Source organism: Ptychodera flava, chromosome 5 (genome assembly GCF_041260155.1).
Source record: "Ptychodera flava strain L36383 chromosome 5, AS_Pfla_20210202, whole genome shotgun sequence".
NCBI lineage: Eukaryota > Metazoa > Hemichordata > Enteropneusta > Ptychoderidae > Ptychodera > Ptychodera flava.
The window spans coordinates 47,783,508-47,804,986 of NC_091932.1; the positions used below are offsets into that span (position 1 = coordinate 47,783,508).

The 21,479-nt window shown below is 34.7% G+C and overlaps 2 protein-coding genes across 2 annotated transcripts in view; one reads left to right on the forward strand and one right to left on the reverse strand.

Annotated features, from left to right (window-relative positions):
• LOC139134157 (neurocalcin homolog) overlaps nt 1-5,713 on the reverse strand; it is a 133,832-nt gene extending 128,119 nt beyond the window's left edge. Inside the window, exon 1 of the mRNA XM_070701079.1 lies at nt 5,605-5,713. The gene's annotated coding sequence lies outside the window, so the exon portion shown is untranslated. The remainder of the gene's footprint in view (nt 1-5,604) is intronic.
• On the forward strand, nt 5,695-20,392 carry LOC139134156 (solute carrier family 66 member 3-like). Its single transcript, XM_070701078.1, has 7 exons — nt 5,695-5,938; nt 8,277-8,359; nt 9,065-9,137; nt 14,361-14,427; nt 17,128-17,248; nt 17,990-18,031; nt 19,074-20,392. Exons 1-7 carry the CDS (start codon nt 5,781-5,783, stop codon nt 19,163-19,165), a joined length of 636 nt encoding a protein of 211 aa, XP_070557179.1. The 5' UTR covers nt 5,695-5,780; the 3' UTR covers nt 19,166-20,392.
• Nucleotides 20,393-21,479: the final 1,087 nt, after the last annotated feature.

Genomic DNA, 21,479 nt, shown 5'->3' on the forward strand with positions numbered 1-21,479 from the left:
TCCGCAGGTAATTACCCATCATCCCTTTGCATTATATTTCCCTTTTGGTAAAATATTCCTCCCCTTTTGGTAAAATATTCCTCTGATTGTCTATAGCTGATTCTCATACAGATTCTAACCAACTTTGGATAAATCTACTCTACAGATATGGCTAGCATACATGGAATTCACTGTCGGTGGGTGGAGGGACTGTGTATTAATCAATGCCTGGTTATTGTTAATCTTATCTGAGCTAACTTTCTCCATAATTTTACAGCAGTTTCATGCCTATTGAATTCAGTTGAAATTAAGCCAAACACTGGAAACTTTGGCAGTTAAGGCTATCTTTGACAGCTTCATCGATCATCATCCATGTGTCACCAACCGGTTAAACGGAGGGGTCGTCCCTTCTGCCGCTGTATGAACTTCTTATTGATAAAAAAATCTTCTCAGAGATTGGCAATAAATGTCGAGCAAATGTGAGCAAATTCAGCATTTGATGTGTTCATAGTTCACCAGATTTGAAGCTTTCCAATTAATCTTACTCCAAGACTTTACCAAATAAACAGCCTCAAATAAACTTTGGTTGTGTGCCTTCATTAAGCTTCTTTGGCCACAAAGTCACCATTTTTGGTATGCACAAGGATTTGTCAGATATGCTGTGCATACATGTACATGTAGCAACAGACCCATTGTACGGGCCCTATACACACAACCACAGACAGGATAACACCCTCCCTTTTATATTATGATTTCAAAATATCAGTGGTTTTGAATCAGAGGTTTTGAAATTAAAATATTGGTACTTTGTTTTTTCATGGATATTAGAATTATGTTCAGAACAATTGACAAAAGTCAATTGTTCTGTACATATTTATGATATATTAATTTCATTTATCTATTTATTTATTTACTTATTTATTTATTTATCGTTTTATTCTTTTATTTACGTTTATTTATTTTACTTTAAAATAGCCAGACTCGTAGAGTTTCTCTTTCAACACTCAGAACAGTTACAAGAGATGAGCTGGTAATACATTTGCTATTAACCTAGCCTTCTTTTGGAGTGTTGTTTTGACCATACAGCATTAACACACTGTGCAATACCGTTTAAGAGTGTTACTTGCAATCACTCAGCAAAGGACTGAAATCCCTGGAGGCAGTGATAACACTGTTATTACCACACAGTGTGACAACAGAGATTTGATACCACCAGCTATGGCATTAGGGACTCCACAGTGTCCACCCAAGCTGTGAGATAGGAAACTCACATATGGCCTTTGCAGGTGACAACAACCTAAATGTTGTGTCATCACCAATGCAATTGACGTGTACCTCCGGTGGTCGTTTGACAAAAGTAAAATTGTTATCAGCCATTTTGCCGTCAATTTTATTTCATCACAAGTGTTTCCTAGCTTGGTAACCTTCGGAGGGAGAGGACAGTGAATAGCCTACCATACCTTGAACAGATGACCATGTGTATACATTGTACATACCGGTAGTTCTCACACATTTAAAGTTTGTGAAAATAAAACGGCTAAATCAGCTTCGTTATTACTGTACTCAAGCCGACAATGTAGTGAAGTGGACGTCATCAACTCAGAAAATCTATATTTCAACGATGTAATATGGTACTACCGGTACTTAGCTTCATTGCAATTACATGTAATGAGAAAACAATTGGATCATCAACCTCCTGCTGTTTTGTTTCCAGAAGTAGGACTTGACGGACTGAAGTTTGATTACATCAATCACATACCTTTCTATGAAAATTTAAAACACTAAATTTAAAATGCTGATTATCGTGTGCAGCAACAACCCTGATTTTACTGTCATTTAAATAACCGGGAGGCAGGTTTATAATGCCTCTAGTATTACCCTGGGAAGAGATTACAAAGTGTTTCTGCTCATCACTTGCTACATTTGTATACTTGGAAGTGCTGGCAGTTTGTATGCTCGTAGTTTTTCTTTTTCTCATTTTGACTTTTGTATTCTCTTGTAGTTTGTTGTTGGTGCAAGTTGGCCACATTTCAATCAACTAGTCTACAATAAAGTTGATCTTTACCCCTAACCACTGTGTTACAGTGCATCAGTTGTGCTGCACTTTATTGTGTTAAGCAGGATTTCAATCCAAACCATGCTAGTATAATTTAATCTTTTGAAGTCACAAATAATATCCACTACAGCAATACATCAATCACATCTCAGTTGTCATCTGACTGGCTCTTTTCTACACCCTTTTCAACTCTGACAATTTTCCTTGCACAAACTGAAAACCTGGAGCATCAGCTGACACCTATAATATTCTAAATTTCCATATGTGGCAAAAAAAAACAAACCAAATGTGAAACCAACATTTTGTAATTCATATTGTTATATTATGAACCCACTCACCACTCGGATATTTTTTTTGTTTTTTGTCTGCCTTGGTTAATTAATGCAGTACAGTTGCAATGAAGTTAAGAAGGCACTTTTTTCCCAGATTTGGTGACAGCGTGTCCCAACAACTCCAATTGCAGTAGGCTTATGGCACATGGAATATTCCAGAGGGAGAAAAGAAGAAATAATTGACGAGCCTTGAGGACAGACTGCCTTCTCAGCAGGTCATGATTGACAAACTTCACTGCCTAAAGCAGGACCTAAATAAAACCTGAATGAGGAAGAGTTAAATTTCCTCTACAATTGCTAAAATTCAAGCTTGATTAAATCTACAGTCATGTGAATCTGACAAAATTTCTGATTAGATTATGATAAATTTCTCTGAAATGCTGAAGTAAAAAGATTAAGATTATTCATATGGTGAGATGGTCTGACTTTGGTGACGAGATATACTCTCATTTGCAGAAAAAAGGGCACTTATTTTTTTATTTATTTATTTAAATCAGGCTCAAGGCCCAAAATAGAAAAAAGGTAGTAGAGAGTACAATTGTTCACACTCAAAAACCAGCAAAAATACTAGCTAGTATGAAATGTTTCTCCAATGCCTGCACTGATAAGAATGACTTATGATTTATATTAGCTTAAGACCATAGTAAAATTATTGCCGATAACATTTGCTAAAATAGTTCCAAGTGTACTTTTCACTGATAGCTTTATACAGACATAAAACTGAATATTTAGCATCATCTCTTCAGAAGTCTAGGTCAATAGCCTTCTGACTGATGTCAACTCTCTCACACTAATAACACACACTCTCATTTCCCCTTTTGTGACACAATTCATCTCAACTCTCAAATATCCCTACCTATCTCTTTATTTTTGAAAGAGATTATTGTAACAACGAGCTGATTATACAGTTTCAACACTTCAAAGAGCACAGACTTCCTCATTAAGGATAGCCCTTCAATTCAAACCTCTTATTTTATTTTCCCATTTTTTTTTCTTTTTTTGAAAAAAAATTCATGTTGGGGAAAGATATTTGTAAATAAATACAAACATTACTGAACAAGTTAATTCATGAAAATATTTTTTTAAATTGTGTATCTAATTTTTTAAATAACTGCAAAATTAGTCTGATAGATCACACATGACCACAATGCATGAAAATGAATGTGCCTAATACATGCTAACATGGAAGTGCAGAAAAAAAAACATCTGGAACAAACAACACAGCATGTATATGGTAATACTTGTTTTCCATCTTTCTTAATTTAAAACCTTAAGAAGTAGGTGGAATTAATGGAATACAAGGTCAAGTTTTACAACAGTTCAGAGTCTCCAATGCTTTCAGGGTAGCAGAAACACAGCAGCTCTCACTGTAATGAGATGTTGTGAGATGATCCTAGAGCTGTTCACTAGAAAAGTCAAGATTGTAGGCATCATTATGACCAAATCCCACACATGACCATAGAACCAGGTTCTCTCCTTATCCGAATCTAATCTGACCATCAACAAAGGCTGAATAACATACATGTACGTGTATCAAATATTGATTTCTGAAATTGAGCAAAATTTTATCAGAGGGAGGATCAGTTCGCTGCTTTGCAATCCTTCCCGCTTTCAAATCCTGACTGCTAAACCAGGAGAGGGTCGCCAATACAAGTAGCATTCAATTCAAGCAGGCTGTGTCATTGATGATGAAATGTTACACACAAAATCAATTAGGTCATTGGAGTCAACCCTGATCTTCATCATCATGTATCAAGCAATGAAGAATGATCAGATTTTTGTTCATAAGAAACATGACATTTTCACTGTGTATTCAATGGAAATAATATGACATGTAAATTACATATACAACAAAACTGCTGAATGTTAGGTAGAAATTGCACAAACGTACGTGACATAACTTTAAATGAAACACATATTTTGATATATATATATATATATATATATATATATATATATATATATATATATATATATATATATATATATATATATATATATATATATATATATATAAAGTACTTCAAGTATAAACTACTAATACATGTATCTATTATTAAATCTCCAAGGACATTGTATATCATTTAATATATAATTAAATTTGTCAAAAAAGAATACTTATATGCAGACAGTACATGTATATTGTTATATAGATGTTATAAATATATATTATATTAATATTAAATATATACATATATTACCTATGTAAAAAATATGTATATATACAGACATATCTACACATGTACAGATTCAAATGTCTTCATTTTCATGTACACACACACACACACACACACACACACACACATATATATATATATATATATATATATATATATATATATATATGCTATTACATATATTTCATGTACAAATGTATATAAACACATGCACAAAACAGTAAACATTAGTTACCTTGATATAAAACATAGACCCTTTTTAGGGTCTGTGTATTTAACATTGAAATAGCAAGAAGAATGGATGGAAAATTTCAAAAGCCTATCCTCGGATTCAATCGAAATGAAGCGTTTACATCTGTTGGCTGTGGCTGCCGTGTTTTCATTGTGTCATTTTAAGAGGTACTTGGCACGGCACCTCAATAAAAGAAGGACTGCGTCCTTGGTCATCAACTCTACACATTGTGCTATGGACGGTTCGTCGTCGAATATTACGGCATGTTGACTACTCACGTCACGAATAATGTAATTGCCTTTCATATGCTGATCATAGAGCTTTACTAGCAAAATAAACAGAAATTTCACACATATCTTATCGTTTAGTCTAATTTCTGCAATGGCGTTATACTTTCAAGGGCTCTTTTGCGACAATATAGCTGTCTCGATTTTCAAAACATAAATTTGTTTTCAATGAATGAGTTGTACACTATCCAATCAGATACACTGAAAAACACTTAAACATGGTGAACATCAATGCATACTCTGGACCTGAAGCTAATCACCTATGTCTTTAAAAAAATACGGGGAAACATTTGTTCATAATTTCACTGTGTTGAGTCAATGAAACGCGAATTCAAACAGGCCTCGTAAGTCGATCGTGTAACATTATGTAACCACTCATCCATCTCCAGTCTTTCAATATTATTCCATTCTCACTGATTTAGAATTGCAAACATGTTCACTGATTTTCGGTCAGGACCGGAAACGAAACAAAGTAGCTGGCAGCGGGCGTCACAACATAATTATTCAAAAAATTGCTGCGTACAAATGATCATTTTCTTACCTAAGCAGTGTCTTCGTTGATCGTGTTGGCGTCCGTCGATACCAGACCACGGCTCAGCAAGTAACTGGATGTATCATACAGGCAGATCCCGCGAGTTTGAAAGGCCATATACCGATTTCTCATAAATTCTCGTAAGGTGCGTGACTTCTATCACAGGTCAGAGTTCATTTACAGTCATGGTGGATTCACAAGTTGGTGGCGTTGTTCTTCAAGTTCTCAATTTTACGTGTGTTTTACCTTGCATAGCGCTTAAAGTTCCGCAAATATGGCGAATTTTGCAAACGAAGAGTACAAAAGGAGTCAGCATTACAAGTGTTTTCCTCGAATGGGCTTGGTAAGGTGTCAATCTTCGCGCCCGATTAGGGGAGAACCATTTAATTTCGGGGGGGGGCGTGTCAGCATTTTCCTGTTACTGCAATTGCAAAATTTCCCATTTCTTTTAAAGTCCTACATCAAATTCGAATAATTCCATATGTAGAAAATATGCAATTATTTGTTCTCAGCTAACAAGTCTGTAACATATGCTTCGTAATTGTACCTGCAATGTCACTAGTTAACATCTGTGCCATTATATAACTTTCAGTGTTCTGTGAAAGTATAATTTATGATTAGAAGTTTACCATTTCTGTTGTATCTCAATTTCCTAAACAAGTTATAGCTGGTAAAAATACATGAGGAGTAGGCTGATTTTTGAAGCATTTTACTCCTGGCTTTTAACACATATTAAGAGCACAGCAACAAAAGCAACCGGAATGGTGCACACTTCAGAAAGTGCACCGTCCTAAGTTTAGCAAGAACAAAACTAAACATTTTCATCAATGACTTGACCTGCTACTGCAAGGGGGAGACATTAGTGTTTGTAATATAATTTCATGAGAGACAACTCATCATCTTAACTTAAAATATACGAAAACTCCCTTTCACTGAGTTTATCAAATCTGGGATAAAACAATGTCATGGATGAGAAAAGAACCTTTCCATCATTACTATATTTGGGACATTTCATTCAATTCACTGAAGACTTTAAAAACTTACAAAATCTGTTATGTGTTTTGAATTTTCACTATTTACACAAACAATTCACCAAGTAAACCCTTAGGCCAAAATAAAAAATATGTGCTGTTCCGATTACCCGACCTACCCCAATTTTATCCTCCGACCCTAGACTTTTTTGAGCTTCATAAACCAGGAAGTAAGCATAACTATATGAAAAAACATGAAACGCATGAAATCACGCGATTTTATTTTATTTTAATAGTTTGATATTCAATTTGAGTGTGTTTCATGAGGAAATTATTTACTGATAGTTTGTTTGAACGCGTACAAAATGCACATTGAGGAATAAAAAAACAATTGAAAAAAAAAAAATTCCCTACCTACCTACCCTATTTTTGAAAACCATGTAATCGGAACAGCACATATTTTTTTATTTGGCCTTATCATAAAATATTGATCATAATTGTCAATGTTTTTATGTTGCAACAGATTACCTGAAATATGTTTTCAAGGGGCTGTCATTGCAACAATTTGAACAAACCGCTATTTGTGCAATGATGTTTTACCAGACTTTTGTTATTTACCTATATCATAAAATACTAATTCAGCATAACCACTATGTTGGCATGCCTCCAAAGAATGGAGAGAACCTGATTCTCAAAATTTTGCTAGTTTCAGGCACATGACTGCACCATTTTCTTATTTTGTTTTATAGTTGGAACAATTTTTTCTCAAAGTATATAGTTACCAGATTAATTTCTGTGAGTCATTATTCAAGTGACAGAAATCATCTGTGGACAATTTTTCCCAAGCATGTCCATCCCTCCCCAAAATCAAATGGTTCTCCCCTTATTTCACAAATACAGGTGTAGTACCGGTACGTGGCACCATGGATGTAAAGATATCCATGGTGGCACCTGTTCCCAGTCACTTGTGATACAAGATAGCCAAAATAGAAAGTGTTTTAGTACAGACATTTGTTTTCAATTTTATCGTTTAACCATAGTTTAAAGTCCCATTATAGCTGTATCAAAACAAAAAAAAATAACCATTCTCTTATCTGGGTACAAAGACCAATATTTACTTAACAGTCAAGTCTGGCAGATTTACTCTCAATGGCCGGTAAATCTCATTAAAGTGCCAAATATACCAGAGAATAGAATAATGACTCCCGGAGGTTGACATGTTATTAGGGATAGACCATTTGATTCTGGAGGGGTGGTCAAAAGTGACATAAAAATTCTGCTGAGCAAACATTGCTAAAACTTCTTTTGCAGCAGTGTTGATTTGGAAAACAAACTATATTTATATCACAGCAAGGTCAGCAGGAAAAAAAGCATGCAAATTTGGCAAAAAGTACTAAATTCTGTGCAAGATCTGAAAAAAAGAATAATCAAATTTTGGAATATACGTAAAAAAGTTGTGAGTCACCGCCCTACCAAGATCTATTTGTCCATCTGTTACTTTCCAAGCAAAGGAAGGCAACAGTTCCAATATTATTTTCAATCTTTTGCTGATAAACTTACTGTATAAAAATGAGAGTTGGTTGAATTTTCTTCAGTAATAGGGGATAATTTGCATTTTGTGGTATCTACCACCGCTATGAACACTATAAGATATGAAAATGATAGATTTCTTTGTACATTCTTTAATACTCATACTGTGATTTATTTCAGCTTTGCCGTAATACTTGTATACCAGTTTGCCAATGGCTATCCAATTGAGTCTTATGCAGAATGGATATTGCTCAACATACAAGGTATGTCTTGGTCCTTTTTGTGAAATTTCAAGCTACCTCTATACAATCCATTACCTAGTTCTTGTCAGTATGATCCACCTCATTATTGGAGGAAAGTTTGAATCGTTCGGTAGAGGCTTTAAGTTCTGTAGTAAAATTATCACAGAGCTAATAGGTTTGGTGCTGTGGTTTGCATTTTTGGTTTACAGCATCACATGTACAAAGTGATTGAAGTCTAATAACAAAGCACACATACCAACAACTCAATGCTCTTGCTTGCTTTTCACATGAATTTACTTTGAGACAGACTCAGATGTTGTTCCATATTGTACTATCTGTTATGAATGCATGCATATGGTCATCTTTCTTGCCTGGCCTGCTTGCAATATTGCACTTACAGCTTTGGGCATGAATGGCACCAGAGCAGTATACTAGTTGCTCACAATGTCTGACATCTGACAAGCAATTGTAGAGGACACAAGCAGCCATTAATCACATGACCAAAGTTAATGATTTTCACTGGCTAAAATGTTCACAATTTTCAGGAATCTATTATCATAACTTGTATCAAATAATTTGGACAATGTTGCATTTCCAAGATTTGTTACACTTTGGCATTTAGTCATATCTTTCAATAAAACATGTAAAATCATGTGTATGAAAACATAACTGAATGATATTTGAATGTGTGATAAAATATTTTTTCCTTTCTTTGTCTCTTTTCAGAATTGATACTGGTGATGCTAGTCATGTTCTACCAAAATTTTTCGATTTTCAAAATATTCATCTTGGGTATGATGTATCCTTTGATGTCATCAGAATTGTCTTATTGCATAGAATATAATATGCATTTGGCTAATCAAGAACAATTTTATTTGTTCATTTTTGGTTACACTTATCTGTTATAAATGGAAGACCGGTCACGACATGCGACATGCAAGGTTAGGGTTAGGGTTAGGGTTAGGGTAGGGTTAGGGTTAGGGTTAGAGGTTAGGTTTTCTCTGGTAAAGAGCCTTACTTCACTCTCAACCCTGGAGGTTAGGCCAAGGGAGGGATAAATTGTAACGGCTTAACTTAGGGTTAGTTAGCGTTAGGGGTTAGGGTTAGGGTTAGGGTTAGGTCGCAGATCAAAGTTTAAAGACGCAGATCGTATGTCGTAGGTCATGACCGGTCTTCCATACATGTCTGAGTCCTAACGTGGCCGTTATTTCTCCCACGGTGTATTCATTGTAGAAGTATGCAGAAATAAGCTCGTCTCTACCTCTGTAATCCATCGTTAGGAGGAGAACGAAATGACATGTATGCAAACGCCATATTAGTTTTGCAACTCGCATGTCGCAGTTTAAGAACTCCCAGGTCGCATTTTAAAAAAACTCGCATGTCGTGACCGGTCTTCCATAGTTATACCTATTCTGCATACAGGGAATAGTGATTGGGTAATGGAAAAAGTTAAGGTAGTTCATGCCTCAAAAATGGAAGACTTAAACTTTTTCTCAAACTTTCCTCAAGCAAACTTTCAATCACTCTCAAAATTAGGATTGAAAATCAGGGATCACTGTGCAAATTTGTTAATACATAGACAAACAAGTTACCCAATATTTACCGATATTTGAAATTCAAAATGGCTGCCGTCCCAGCGTTATCTCTATGGGGAAAAGTAAAATTCCCAATTCACAAAACTAAGCCAGTAAAAACTTTATTTACTCCATAAGCTTCAAAATGAGTGCCTACAAGTGGTAGTTCAAAAGAATAAAAGTTTTATAGTCTGAATATCTGTCCCTGAGGCGCATTCTACCTTAAAGAGGCACTCCCACTTGGTAACATTTTTAAAACACATTTTTTTAATGCCAACGGTCGATATTTGACTTGGCGACTGCACGCGGATCGCGAGATATCGATAAAAACATGTCATGTCAGGGTATTTTTCACATCCCGAAGTTTTACGATCGTTCTAATTTTGACTCGAAATCCCCTGAAGGTTTGTTGTTGTGCTGATTGATGATATTCTAGGGAGTCTACAATAAGTTCGAACGACGCAATTAATTTACTTCCCACTGCAAAGACTATATATACAGTATTATGCCTTTACCTCAGGTAAGTTTTTAAAAACTTCTCCTTAGTTTTTGTCGTTTTCATTATTCTAAATCGGTTGTATTATATTTTTAACCAAAAAAAATCAGTTTTTACATGTCAAATATTAGCCGCCTCTGATGACTACATTTTGTCGTCTGCCACACAGTACGCGTGCGTGGTATGCACACGTGGCATGCGTCTATGCATATCACGTGGTGGCCGCTATGTATCAACCGCACGTAACTGTGCTAGTCACCTTTGCCAATTCTGTTGGAATCAGCAAAAATTGTTTTTCGTTTATACGCCAAGTCAGTAAGACTCAGCTTTCTCCCACAGGCCATGACTGATCACTGACGCCAGTGGTACTGTGGCGTACAGCAGCGTCAGTGTAGACTTGTACTCCATAGCTTAGTTGACAATGGCCCCAGTGCCGAACGTTCGATGTTCGGAAGCTGAATTTAGGTGGGCCACCGGAATTCAAACTTTTACTTTTTTGAAGACATGTTTTATCGATATCTTGTGATATCTCGCGCAGTCGCCTTGTCAAATATCGACTGTTGGCATTAAATGTGCTTAAAAATGTTACCAAGTGTGAGTGCCACTTTAATTTGGTCAAAGTTATGAAAAGAATATTGCTTGCCATAGACTACATGTAGCTCACCACCTGTTTTCTTTAAGAGGGCACAGAGGTCTTAAAGATAAATTGATTATTTGAGAGTCATGCTGATGATGTTGCTTTTTTCCAACCACTTCAGAAATAGACATAGTATGATCAGAAAAACCACAGTTGTTACGTCCAAAATTGATCTACAGAATCATTTCAGGTCAAAATATGAACCGCCATCAATAATAAGGTGTAGTTATTTTTGTCTCTTTATACAAATCTAAAAAAAGAATTAAAATAGCTGTAATGCACAGTACCATTGATCTTTGTGTGTATCTGATCAGGAAATCAACGAAACAGAATTGATCCCTGTGTGGTTGAACATATTAATTCCAACCAATGTACTCAAGTATTTTATATTCTCAGAATATTAATGTTCCTAATGGACATTGAACAATCTGGCTGAGTTTACACCATCGGAAGGTCAATCCGTGACCTTCTGGTTCAAGTCAGTAATTGTGGAAAATAAAGTAATTACATCAAGTAATAAGTAATTGGTCCAGTTTTTTATGAAACAATGCCAAAATACCAATGTGCATTGTCTTCACTGAGTTTGATGCATTTGTTAGAGATGAACCCTGGGTTGTGCTTTCGGGCATGCATGCAGAAACAGTACGCAGTAAGTTTCTTTTACTATAAGTCAACCACATAACAGTCAGAAAAATAGTCACAATTACTCTACAACGTCACATTTGCTAACAAGATTTTATTCACAGACTTGGACCGAGTCTAGCCCAAGCCATAATGTATGTGTAAAACATAGTTTTAAAAAAACTTCTTTATGATTGTTATATGCTTCATTCTCTGGCAAAATGGGAGCAAGAGATGTTCATTACAAATTGATATCCAACACAGTATAAGCTCTTAACTGTTTACAGATGAAATTACCCTATTTCAATCCAAATTGCAATTATGCTTTCACCAATGCATGCAATGACATAAAGCTAGGAGATGTATATTGATCATAAATAATTTTCCAAAACTTAAACACGTTTTGTCAATTTCTTTCTCACAGTAATTCCACATAACATTCTAAAAATTAAATTTTGATCTGATATCTTTCTTTATTTGGTTAAAATACTGCAAAAATATACATTCATAATTTTCGAGATATGCAAATAATTACTTATTGATATGAATATAATTACTTATTAATGTGCTGGATGTAGTGATTATGATTGTGTTAGTTATTCCCATTAATTTTACATTCTCATTGCCCAGAGGGCGTCCTTTTGGTCATTCTGTTGCAAGTAATTATATTTCAGAAAGGAAATCTCCCTGGTTTTACTTGTCACTTCAAGGATTTTTGAGAATTTCCTTTTCATGAAAAGAAAATCAGATATGGACTATTTCATATCCTAAGAGAGGCACAGCTGCAATGAAAGATTGAGTGTTTGGTAGATTTCTTTACTAGTAAGAGAGGACTGCCTTTGAATGGCAGATCTTCAAGTCTCATGTCGCCATAGAGGCTTTTTAATTTCACAAAATGCAAGAAGAATATTTTACCTTAAATTCATTTCCATTGCCTTTTTACTGACAGTGGCTGAATTTTTTATTGGAAGAGTTTACTTTGAAACTTTTAGCTCCGCTGTCAGCGACGCGGAGCTTATCAAATAGGTTGATTTTCCGTCGTCGTCCGTCGTCCGTCAACAATTGCCTTCTCCTCTGAAACCGCAAGTCCAATTGCTTTGAAATTTTATATGCAGTTCACTTGGGTTGACCTCACTTAAGTTTGTTCAAATTGTGGTGATATTTGCATATTTGTATTTTTGGGGCATTTTTTGGTGTTTTTGGTAAAAAAATCTTCTTCTCTGAAACCGCTTGTCCGATTGCTTTTAAATTTGATATGCAGTTTACTTAGGGTGACTTCAGTCAGATTTGTTCAAATCGTGGTGAAATTTGCATATTTGTATTTTTAAGGCAATTTTTGTCATTTTTGGTAAAAAAATCTTTAAAAATCTTCTTCTTCAAAACTACAAGTCAGATAGCTTTGATATTTGGTACATATGTCCCTAGGGATGATCTATTTCAGATTAATTCAAATTGTGCAGAAATATGCAAATTTGCATTTTTAAGACAATTTTTGCCATTTTTGGTCAAAAAATGTTTTTTTCAAAAAGTACTGGTCTGATAGTTTTGAAATTTGGTATACAGGTTTCTATAGATGAACTTAGTAATATATATTGAATTTCTGATGAAATCTGTAATTTTGTATTTTTGGGGTAATTTTTGCCATTTTTGGTCAAAAAATGTGTATTTCCAAAACTGCTCATCTGATAGCTTTGAAATTTGGTATACAGGTTCCTACAGATGAACTTAATGATATTTATTGAAATTATGATGAAATCTGCAATTTTGTAATTTTGGGTTAATTTTTTCCATTTTTGGTCAAAAAATGTGTATTTCCAAAACTACTCATCTGATAGCTTTGCAATTTGGTATACAGTTTCCTACAGATCACCTTAATGATATTTATTGAAATTATGATGAAATCTGTAATTTTGTAATTTTGGGGCAATTTTTGCCATTTTTGGTCAAAAAGTGTGTTTCTCAAAAAATACCGTTCTGATAGCTTTGAAATTTGGTATACAGGTTTCTACAGATGAGCTAAGTAATATATATTGAATTTCTGATGAAATCTGTAATTTTGTATTTTTGGGGCAATGATGCCATTTTTGGTCAGAAAATTTCATTCTCAAAAAACTACTCATCGGATAGCTTTGGTTGACATGTTCTTAGGGATGATCCGATGTGATATATTCAAAGTATGATGAAATTGTGTATTTTTGCAGCTTATTTTAGCCACTTTTTTCTGGCCATTGCATTGAGCTATCAAAGATTTCCACCTTCTTCATCAACATGTGTCAAAAATAGTTACTCTCTGCATAAACACAGTGGAGCTATATCGGCTGCTAGGTCGCTTGTTTATCTTGTTCTTTCAATTTATCAAATCCACCTTGCTCTCTACCAACTTGTCTACAATTTTTGGCCAATGGTCTGACAAAATGACAGGTTGAAGAATAAAGGTGTGAGACATGTATAATGTCTTCCTTTTTGAATATCATTAAATTGCCAACGAGATCACATTTTGAATGTCAAATATGTCTTTATAAAATTGCAATATAATAATAATTTTGTCCAAGACAAATGTCTTGAAGTTATAAAACAACTCTCTTGAAGTATCTTGTAAACGTAACATTCAGTCCATTTGAAAGTACTGTATCTTGGATTCTCAATCTCAGAAGATAAAATGTTGATTTCCTTAGCATGGTTTTCTGTCTACAGATACATGGCATTCACTATCTCATCTGCTTTGGATGTGATACCAATGTGGATCTTAGCCGGAATGATGGTAACTATTTAAAACTCTTCAAAACTTCTTAGTTTTCAGAGTGATGTTATTAACTGAGCAATAAGACTTTTTTGAAATAGCTTCATTCTGGTGTTTACCCTTGAAAATAGTCAGAACTAGAGACAGTAGAGAGTATGTCTAAACATATAGCTAAAAAAAATAGGTACCGATAGGTCTGTTTGTAAAATTTATTTTTATTGTCTTATGTTTTTCTCACTTAAAGTAGGGTCAAAAGAAACGTACAGTATTTTTTTGCCTTAGCCACTTGCAAATTTTTCACCGATATTTTGGACTATTTCCTTTTAAAATCAAGAGAAATTGTCACTGTTGAGTTTGTTTAATCAGAAAACCAAATTGCCAAAATTTACCAATTCAAAACGACCATTCTGTACTGTAAGGAGAAAATTAAACACTGATTTTGAAAAAACAATGGTAACCACTCAATTTTCTTTTTGCAGTCATCTTGTATGAAAGTTTTGTTCAAAGCAAGGCAAGTTGATAATAAAGTGGTCATTGATATGCCAAGAATTGGTTGTTATTTCATTTCATTTCAGGATGCAAGATATAAAATAAAGAGTGAACCTTACTAATTACTTGCTCCAAATAATTTTACATTCACATAAGTTATATGAAGCAACTTGTATGAGTATTTTGTTTAGGGTACCAAGTTAATAAGTGTCAAGGTTCCCAAATTATGCTAAGATCCCAAAAAAACCAAACCTCTAGCCCCTGCTGTTGCTGAGGTATGTTAAACATAGGTCAAAGGTCATCCAAAAAAGTAGTGAAAGATTTTGGTGTGGACAACTCTTGTCTGCTGCACGTAACAAGTGTTTCTGAAGCCCCTATTTTTCTTTCAACAATAAGGGACTGGTCATTTTCTTCGGCCATGGAGGCTGGTGGATTTATTGGGGGTGGGGGTTCACCCTAATTTGATTTTTGAAATGCCCAGTGGTGGTCAGTGTGTTTTTAAATTCAAGACAGGCTCATACTTGCCTAAAATACATCACACCAGCCATGAATTTCATCATTCCGTTGCATTTTTTCGTCATGCCTTTCGGGCACACAACTTTATATTAGGGTGGCCAAAGTTTAGCTAAAATGTTGCGACATTATATGCAACTCACGCACACTGAAAGTGAAATTTGATTTTCGTGAAATTTTAAACGCCATTTTTTCTGAAAATAAGTAGCTCAGTTACCGAAAAAATGGATATTTCCAACTAAAATCGATGTATGAGGCAGGTTTCATTAAAAAACTGAAGAAAAAACGATAGAAAAATAGTGTTTTTCCTCTCCAAAATTGCCACTTCGTACTGACCGGCCACAGCGCTCGAGCGGTCGCCGCTCATGGCACGCACTGCTGAATCCAGTCAATACCTATTTCGCAACGGAACTGCTTTCGGGCCCTGTGCACGCTGTCATAGAACTGTGAAACTTGGCCAGGAAGTGGCAGACCATCCCATTTACATGTAGTGGTGAGTTTTGTTATATTCTGGGAATTTTAGCCAGCAAACACGAGGTAATGTGAGTACGGTAAATTCGGTGTAGATTTTTCCCATTTAGATACATATTTTTGCCATAAAACTTGTAGCATGCTCTTTTTTTACATCATTCCAACATTTCTGTGAAATATGACGAAAATCTGTCCACGAGCACAAGTACGAATCATAAAAACAAAATCGTGTTCATTCATAGACCTCAGTACAGTGTGACTCAAGATGGCGGCGGAAGGCAGTCACACTGACACACCATTGACAGCCTGCCTGAGGCTGAAGTTAGGGACAGCTATTTCTTACAATTTCATGGCTGAAAATGAACTGCATTAAAAGACAATTGGCAGTTTAAATTGATTTGTTAGAATTGAGTGTTATTAAATAACATTGTGACAAAATTTCATTGTATTGTGAGCTCTAGTTTTTAAGTTATGTGAATTCAAAATTCATAAAAACATAAAAATCCATCCATTTTTCGATGGTACGTGCCGCCGCAATTTTGACTAAGTCAGACAAAATATTTGCAATTTTCAACACTCACAGTTTCAAAATCCAAGACTGTGCATCAGTCAAATCTTAATTTTTCCGTAATATTGGGTAAATCTGTGCACAAGACACATAGTTTAATGATTCCATGTGAAGTAAATAAAAAATTATGGGTTGCCAAACTTGAAGGAATCGGCATACTTTGAAATAATTTTAAATTTGCCGAAAATTGTCCGCGAAAAAATGGCACTTTTATTGCTTTAAAAATTCATAACTTTTGATTGGATACAGCTATTTGCATAATTTTTTTTTTTATTTTTCTTCTTTTACCCCATTCTTGCTAAAATCCATTTAAACTGTGTGTATAAACAAGAGAAAAAAATGGCTTGGCCACCCTATTTATATATCAGACATACTTTTCAACACACCTTTCAGGTGCTTGAGTTCAATATATCAAAGACATGTCAAAGATATCTTGATGTTTGCAAATTGAAAGTGTTTTGCAAAAGGGGTCACCCTGTTGTTTTAAGTTGAAATAGGGGGGTCACCCTGTCTTTGAAATTTGGAATAGGGGGTCAACCACTTATTAACATCTGCAAGAAATAATCCACCGGCGCCACAGGCCAAAGAAACTGACCAGTCAAATGCGATTTAATGTGTAATGTGATAATTTGTAACCACAATGGTGTAACCATGGCAAATTTCTTCTTTCATTTTATCAGAGTTTTATTACTCCATGTTCTGCCAGTAGTAAGGTGTTGCAGATTCAAAAGATTATATCAAGCCAAGATTCTGGCTCAGTCAGTTTGATGACCTGGCTGGCATCTACTTATGTTGCAGCTGGTAAGTGGATAACGTTTAAAGTTCAGTAAATATAAATTTGTACTGTCAGTAACTGTCATCTCCTCAAGCTGTAATATTTTGGAAACTGAATCTATCAAATATAGAAGCCTGACAAAAACCTACTTTGAATTAATATGTAAAAGACAAGATATGTACAGACCCACCAAAAAGTATGAACGCACTCAATACCCTGGTTCTGCAGTGAAAGCATTTTGAAAACATGGAAAAACACATGCTGTATATCATTTTCATGAAAATTATGACAAGTGAATAAATTTATAAGGAACTTGATAAAAATGCCTTTGTCAACATTGATTATAAAATCATTGATCTCAGAGCATATTGTTTCTACATTAAATTTATCAAGACAAAGTCCTGTTACAACATTTGTTAGTATGTTACTTTCTCCATCAATTCAAAGGGAATTAATAATGTATAGCTATAAGAAGGCAAAATGGGGCAGTGGTTGCAGTTCTAGACTCACTATCAGAGGATGGCGAGTTTGAGACCCAGTAGGTACACTGAGTATTGAACTTATTGTCACAGAATGGTGATTTTTAGACTCACAAATGCTGTTGTGGCCTTGAGCAAGGCTCTTTATTCCTCATCCATCCACTGTGCAATGGGAAGTGGGTACCATTCTGTAAATTGGTAGTGGGCATTTACCTGTTGGAAGAAGCATTGTATTAAAAAATTACAATTTAGATAAACTCTTTCATCGTTTCCCATTTTCTGTCATAGGTCGTGTGATAACAACATACATACAGACAGGAGATCTCCCATGTAAGTACACCTCTAGAACATAAAATGTCATTGTAACTTATATCTTTCATGCCAGGTGATGCCAAAAGATTCTCTTCAACAAGACAAATATGTATTCAGTGAAGGTGTGTTTATACACACAATTTTCTGATTATTAAAGTTGAATTGGGTGTCTACATTTCACCTAAGTAGTCTAATAACATTGTGACATTGTTGTTCACACTTCCAGGAGGTACAGTTGCACAGCCTAGGATTGTCATGTTCATTTATTTCTATACTGAAGGCTAGAAAAAATCTTTTGGCAGATCATTTCATACTTGAGAAATAAAGTGTCCTATTCACATGACTGCATGTGGAAACTTAATGTTTTCTGAAAGTTGGTGATAATGACCAGCCATTTTCTATAACATGTGTTCTGGATGTAATGGATGCAGTGGTATGCTATCAGGTCACTATTTTAGTGAGTAAGAGTAAATATTATGGCAATATATTTTATTCTTATATTTATCTTGTTTCTTTTTATGACCTATGAGACAAAATATCAATTGATAAAATGTACCCCACACAGCAGGACTTTACTCATAGTGTTGAAAAGTTGTATAAAGTAGCGAGATTTGAAGTGAAGTAGATCAGGTAGTTTGAAAGATCCATCGTTCAGGGGCACTTTCTACGGGGGAGCATAGAGAACAACCTCGAGTGATGGATCTTTCAGGCTATAGATCAGGATACCATGAACAAAATTGTTATCGTTGTAAGAATTTCTAATGTTTGCCGTAATGCTGATATAAATACTATATTTTGAGGTGAAATTGCATGTTATTGTGTTACCAGCATTGATGAACATGAAACCTACAAATTCTTTGTCAACCTGTCTCCATAGAGGTTTACGTGCAGAACTTGGTCGTCAACTACCGTAAAAATGCCCTCCTTGTCTTTTAGTGTGATTTTAGCTATAACAACCATATGTTAACCAATGTACGCTGACAAATATCACTCCAAATATAGTAAGAATAAATATCACACTATGTTTTGAAATATTTGTTTTGTTTTTTTTCTCTTGCAGTGATCATCAACTACACTGTTGCAGCATTGTTGAATGCAAGCTTGGTTGTGTGTATCATTGTTTACAGTCCAAGCAAGAAAAAGATGCAATAAGAATTTACAGAAATAAGAATAGAAACTGATTATATAATATATATATATATATATATATATATATATATATATATAATTATATCAATAAAGATCAATATAACGATATAAGTTAACTAAACATACACTAAACAAGAGAAAGTCATTTTTAAGGGACAAAATTCATAAAATTTTGTATCCTAGGGTATTGTTCAAACAGTTGTATGTTAGTAACAGTGATTATATTTATCAGACCCTGGAAGCATACTGAGAGAATGGACAACAAACGTTGTTCCAATCTATTAACTCCAACAACCTACAGATAGAAATAATGAAAACAACAATTGAAAAAAGTTGAAAAGTGACTTTGAATATTTAAAGAATTTATTCTTTATTTTGAATCTATTATATTTCTATGGAAACATGTCTTTGTTAACAACGGGTCTGTTTTAAAGGTGTTTCATTATCAGCTTAATCTCTGAATTAATCGATGAACTAAACACAGCTTTTTAAAGGAGAACCAAGATTATGTCACACAAACAGTGAATGTCAATGTATTTCCTAGCAGCAAAATGTCTGTCTTTAATTCATATGCAGTTACACCTGATCTCATTTCCACACCCACTGTGATTTACCCACTAACACTGCCCTGATGTGCTAATCTTATCGATCTGTCAGCATCATATCAGATTCTCTTTTCTCAACTGTAATATCTCACGTGATGATGACAGATTGATAATATCTCTTGATATGGTCAAGCCATTAGGTCATCGCTCAGGCAATGTTTACGTGCAGACTGCAGTGTAGCCAAGTGACATGGGTTAAAAGTGTTATGAGAAAGGAGACCATTTGTAACAAATGCATAGTTTATCAGAAATTCTTGTTTCTTTTCTTCTGTTCCCAGTGCTGAAAGTGGATTTCAAAGAGTACAAACCTCTGGGTAGTAGTTAATGAGAGTATCATTTGATTTTGTGATTGAGCATATGATCGTTTGAGTTCATGGCTGATTTCAAGAAATGTTCAATAAAGAGAAAAAATCAAAAGTACCTAAAGAGCCTCTGAATCAAGAGAAAATGCAACAATTGTAAATTACTGTCTTCTATTACTGTATACACTTGTTATAATATTTCATATTTTATGAAAGACACTGTAATAATCTGAAACTTTGAAACTACATTCATTTAGATTTATAAAATCAATGTTGCAACTTTGAATGGGACAGTAATATAAAGGTGACATTCTATTGGAAAACTTGTGTTTTTGTGCTTCTTTTAATTTGAGCTCCCATTTTGCCATATGTATATATGGCTATGGAAGTTATTTCTAGAGGCTAGAAAAATGTCTGATCTGTATGTATCATGTGTATGTATATATCTTTGTCTGTATGAAAGTCCGTCCATATAAAAAACTTCAGAACTGCAGCTCAGCACCAACCATCTTACTATTTGGTGTGCTGATTCAAATGAACATGTTCGAGTCAAAAATATGCAAATTAGAAGGAAAAAAGGTGAAAATGGTTAAAAGCTTAGAACTCAGAAAGTACTGTTTAAATTTCTCTCATTTTAGTTTGTAGCTACCCATAGTAGGGTTATGAAAATTTCAAAATTTTCAAATGTGTATATTCAATTTTGTTTATTTTGTGAATTTTTTCTTCTTTATTCAATTTTAGGAAAAATGTTATTTTGTCAAAAATAGTTTACCCATCAATTGGAAATTTAGTTTGTAGGTCCCACAGAAGTTCTCATATATATATTCAAATCATAATGAATTTTTTTGGGGGTCATTTTTTTAAATTCTTTAAACAAGAACTACTTCCCTCCCCTTTTAAACTTTGCATGAAGATTCCTTGGAATAGTAGTACAATTACATGTACTTTTCAGATTATAATAAACAAAATTAGAACTTTTTAGAAGACCAGTATGATATGAGTTGGACGCATTTCATAATTAATATCAGTAGATTGTGATAAAAAATGGAGGCCCTGTGCCACTGAATTACACTGACGCTATTTTTAAATATTTGGCATCTTCAAGATTTCTCGTCCCCACGGACACCGTCCGGGGGGAGGGGGACTTATAGGTTTGGTCATGTCCGTCCGTGCGTGCGTGCGTCCGTCCGTCTGTTCACGTAGATATCTCAGAGACGCCTGGAGCGATTTCGTTCAAACTTGGTACAGGGATAGTACCCTACCTCATACAGATGCACGTCGATTTGTTTCACGATGCGATCAAATTTTGCCGCGTTAGAGGACTTTTTAGTTTACACCTCCATAGACCATTTATAAGGCTGTTCTCCATAGACTCCCATGTACCGGTATAAGGCCAAGAAAAATAAAATT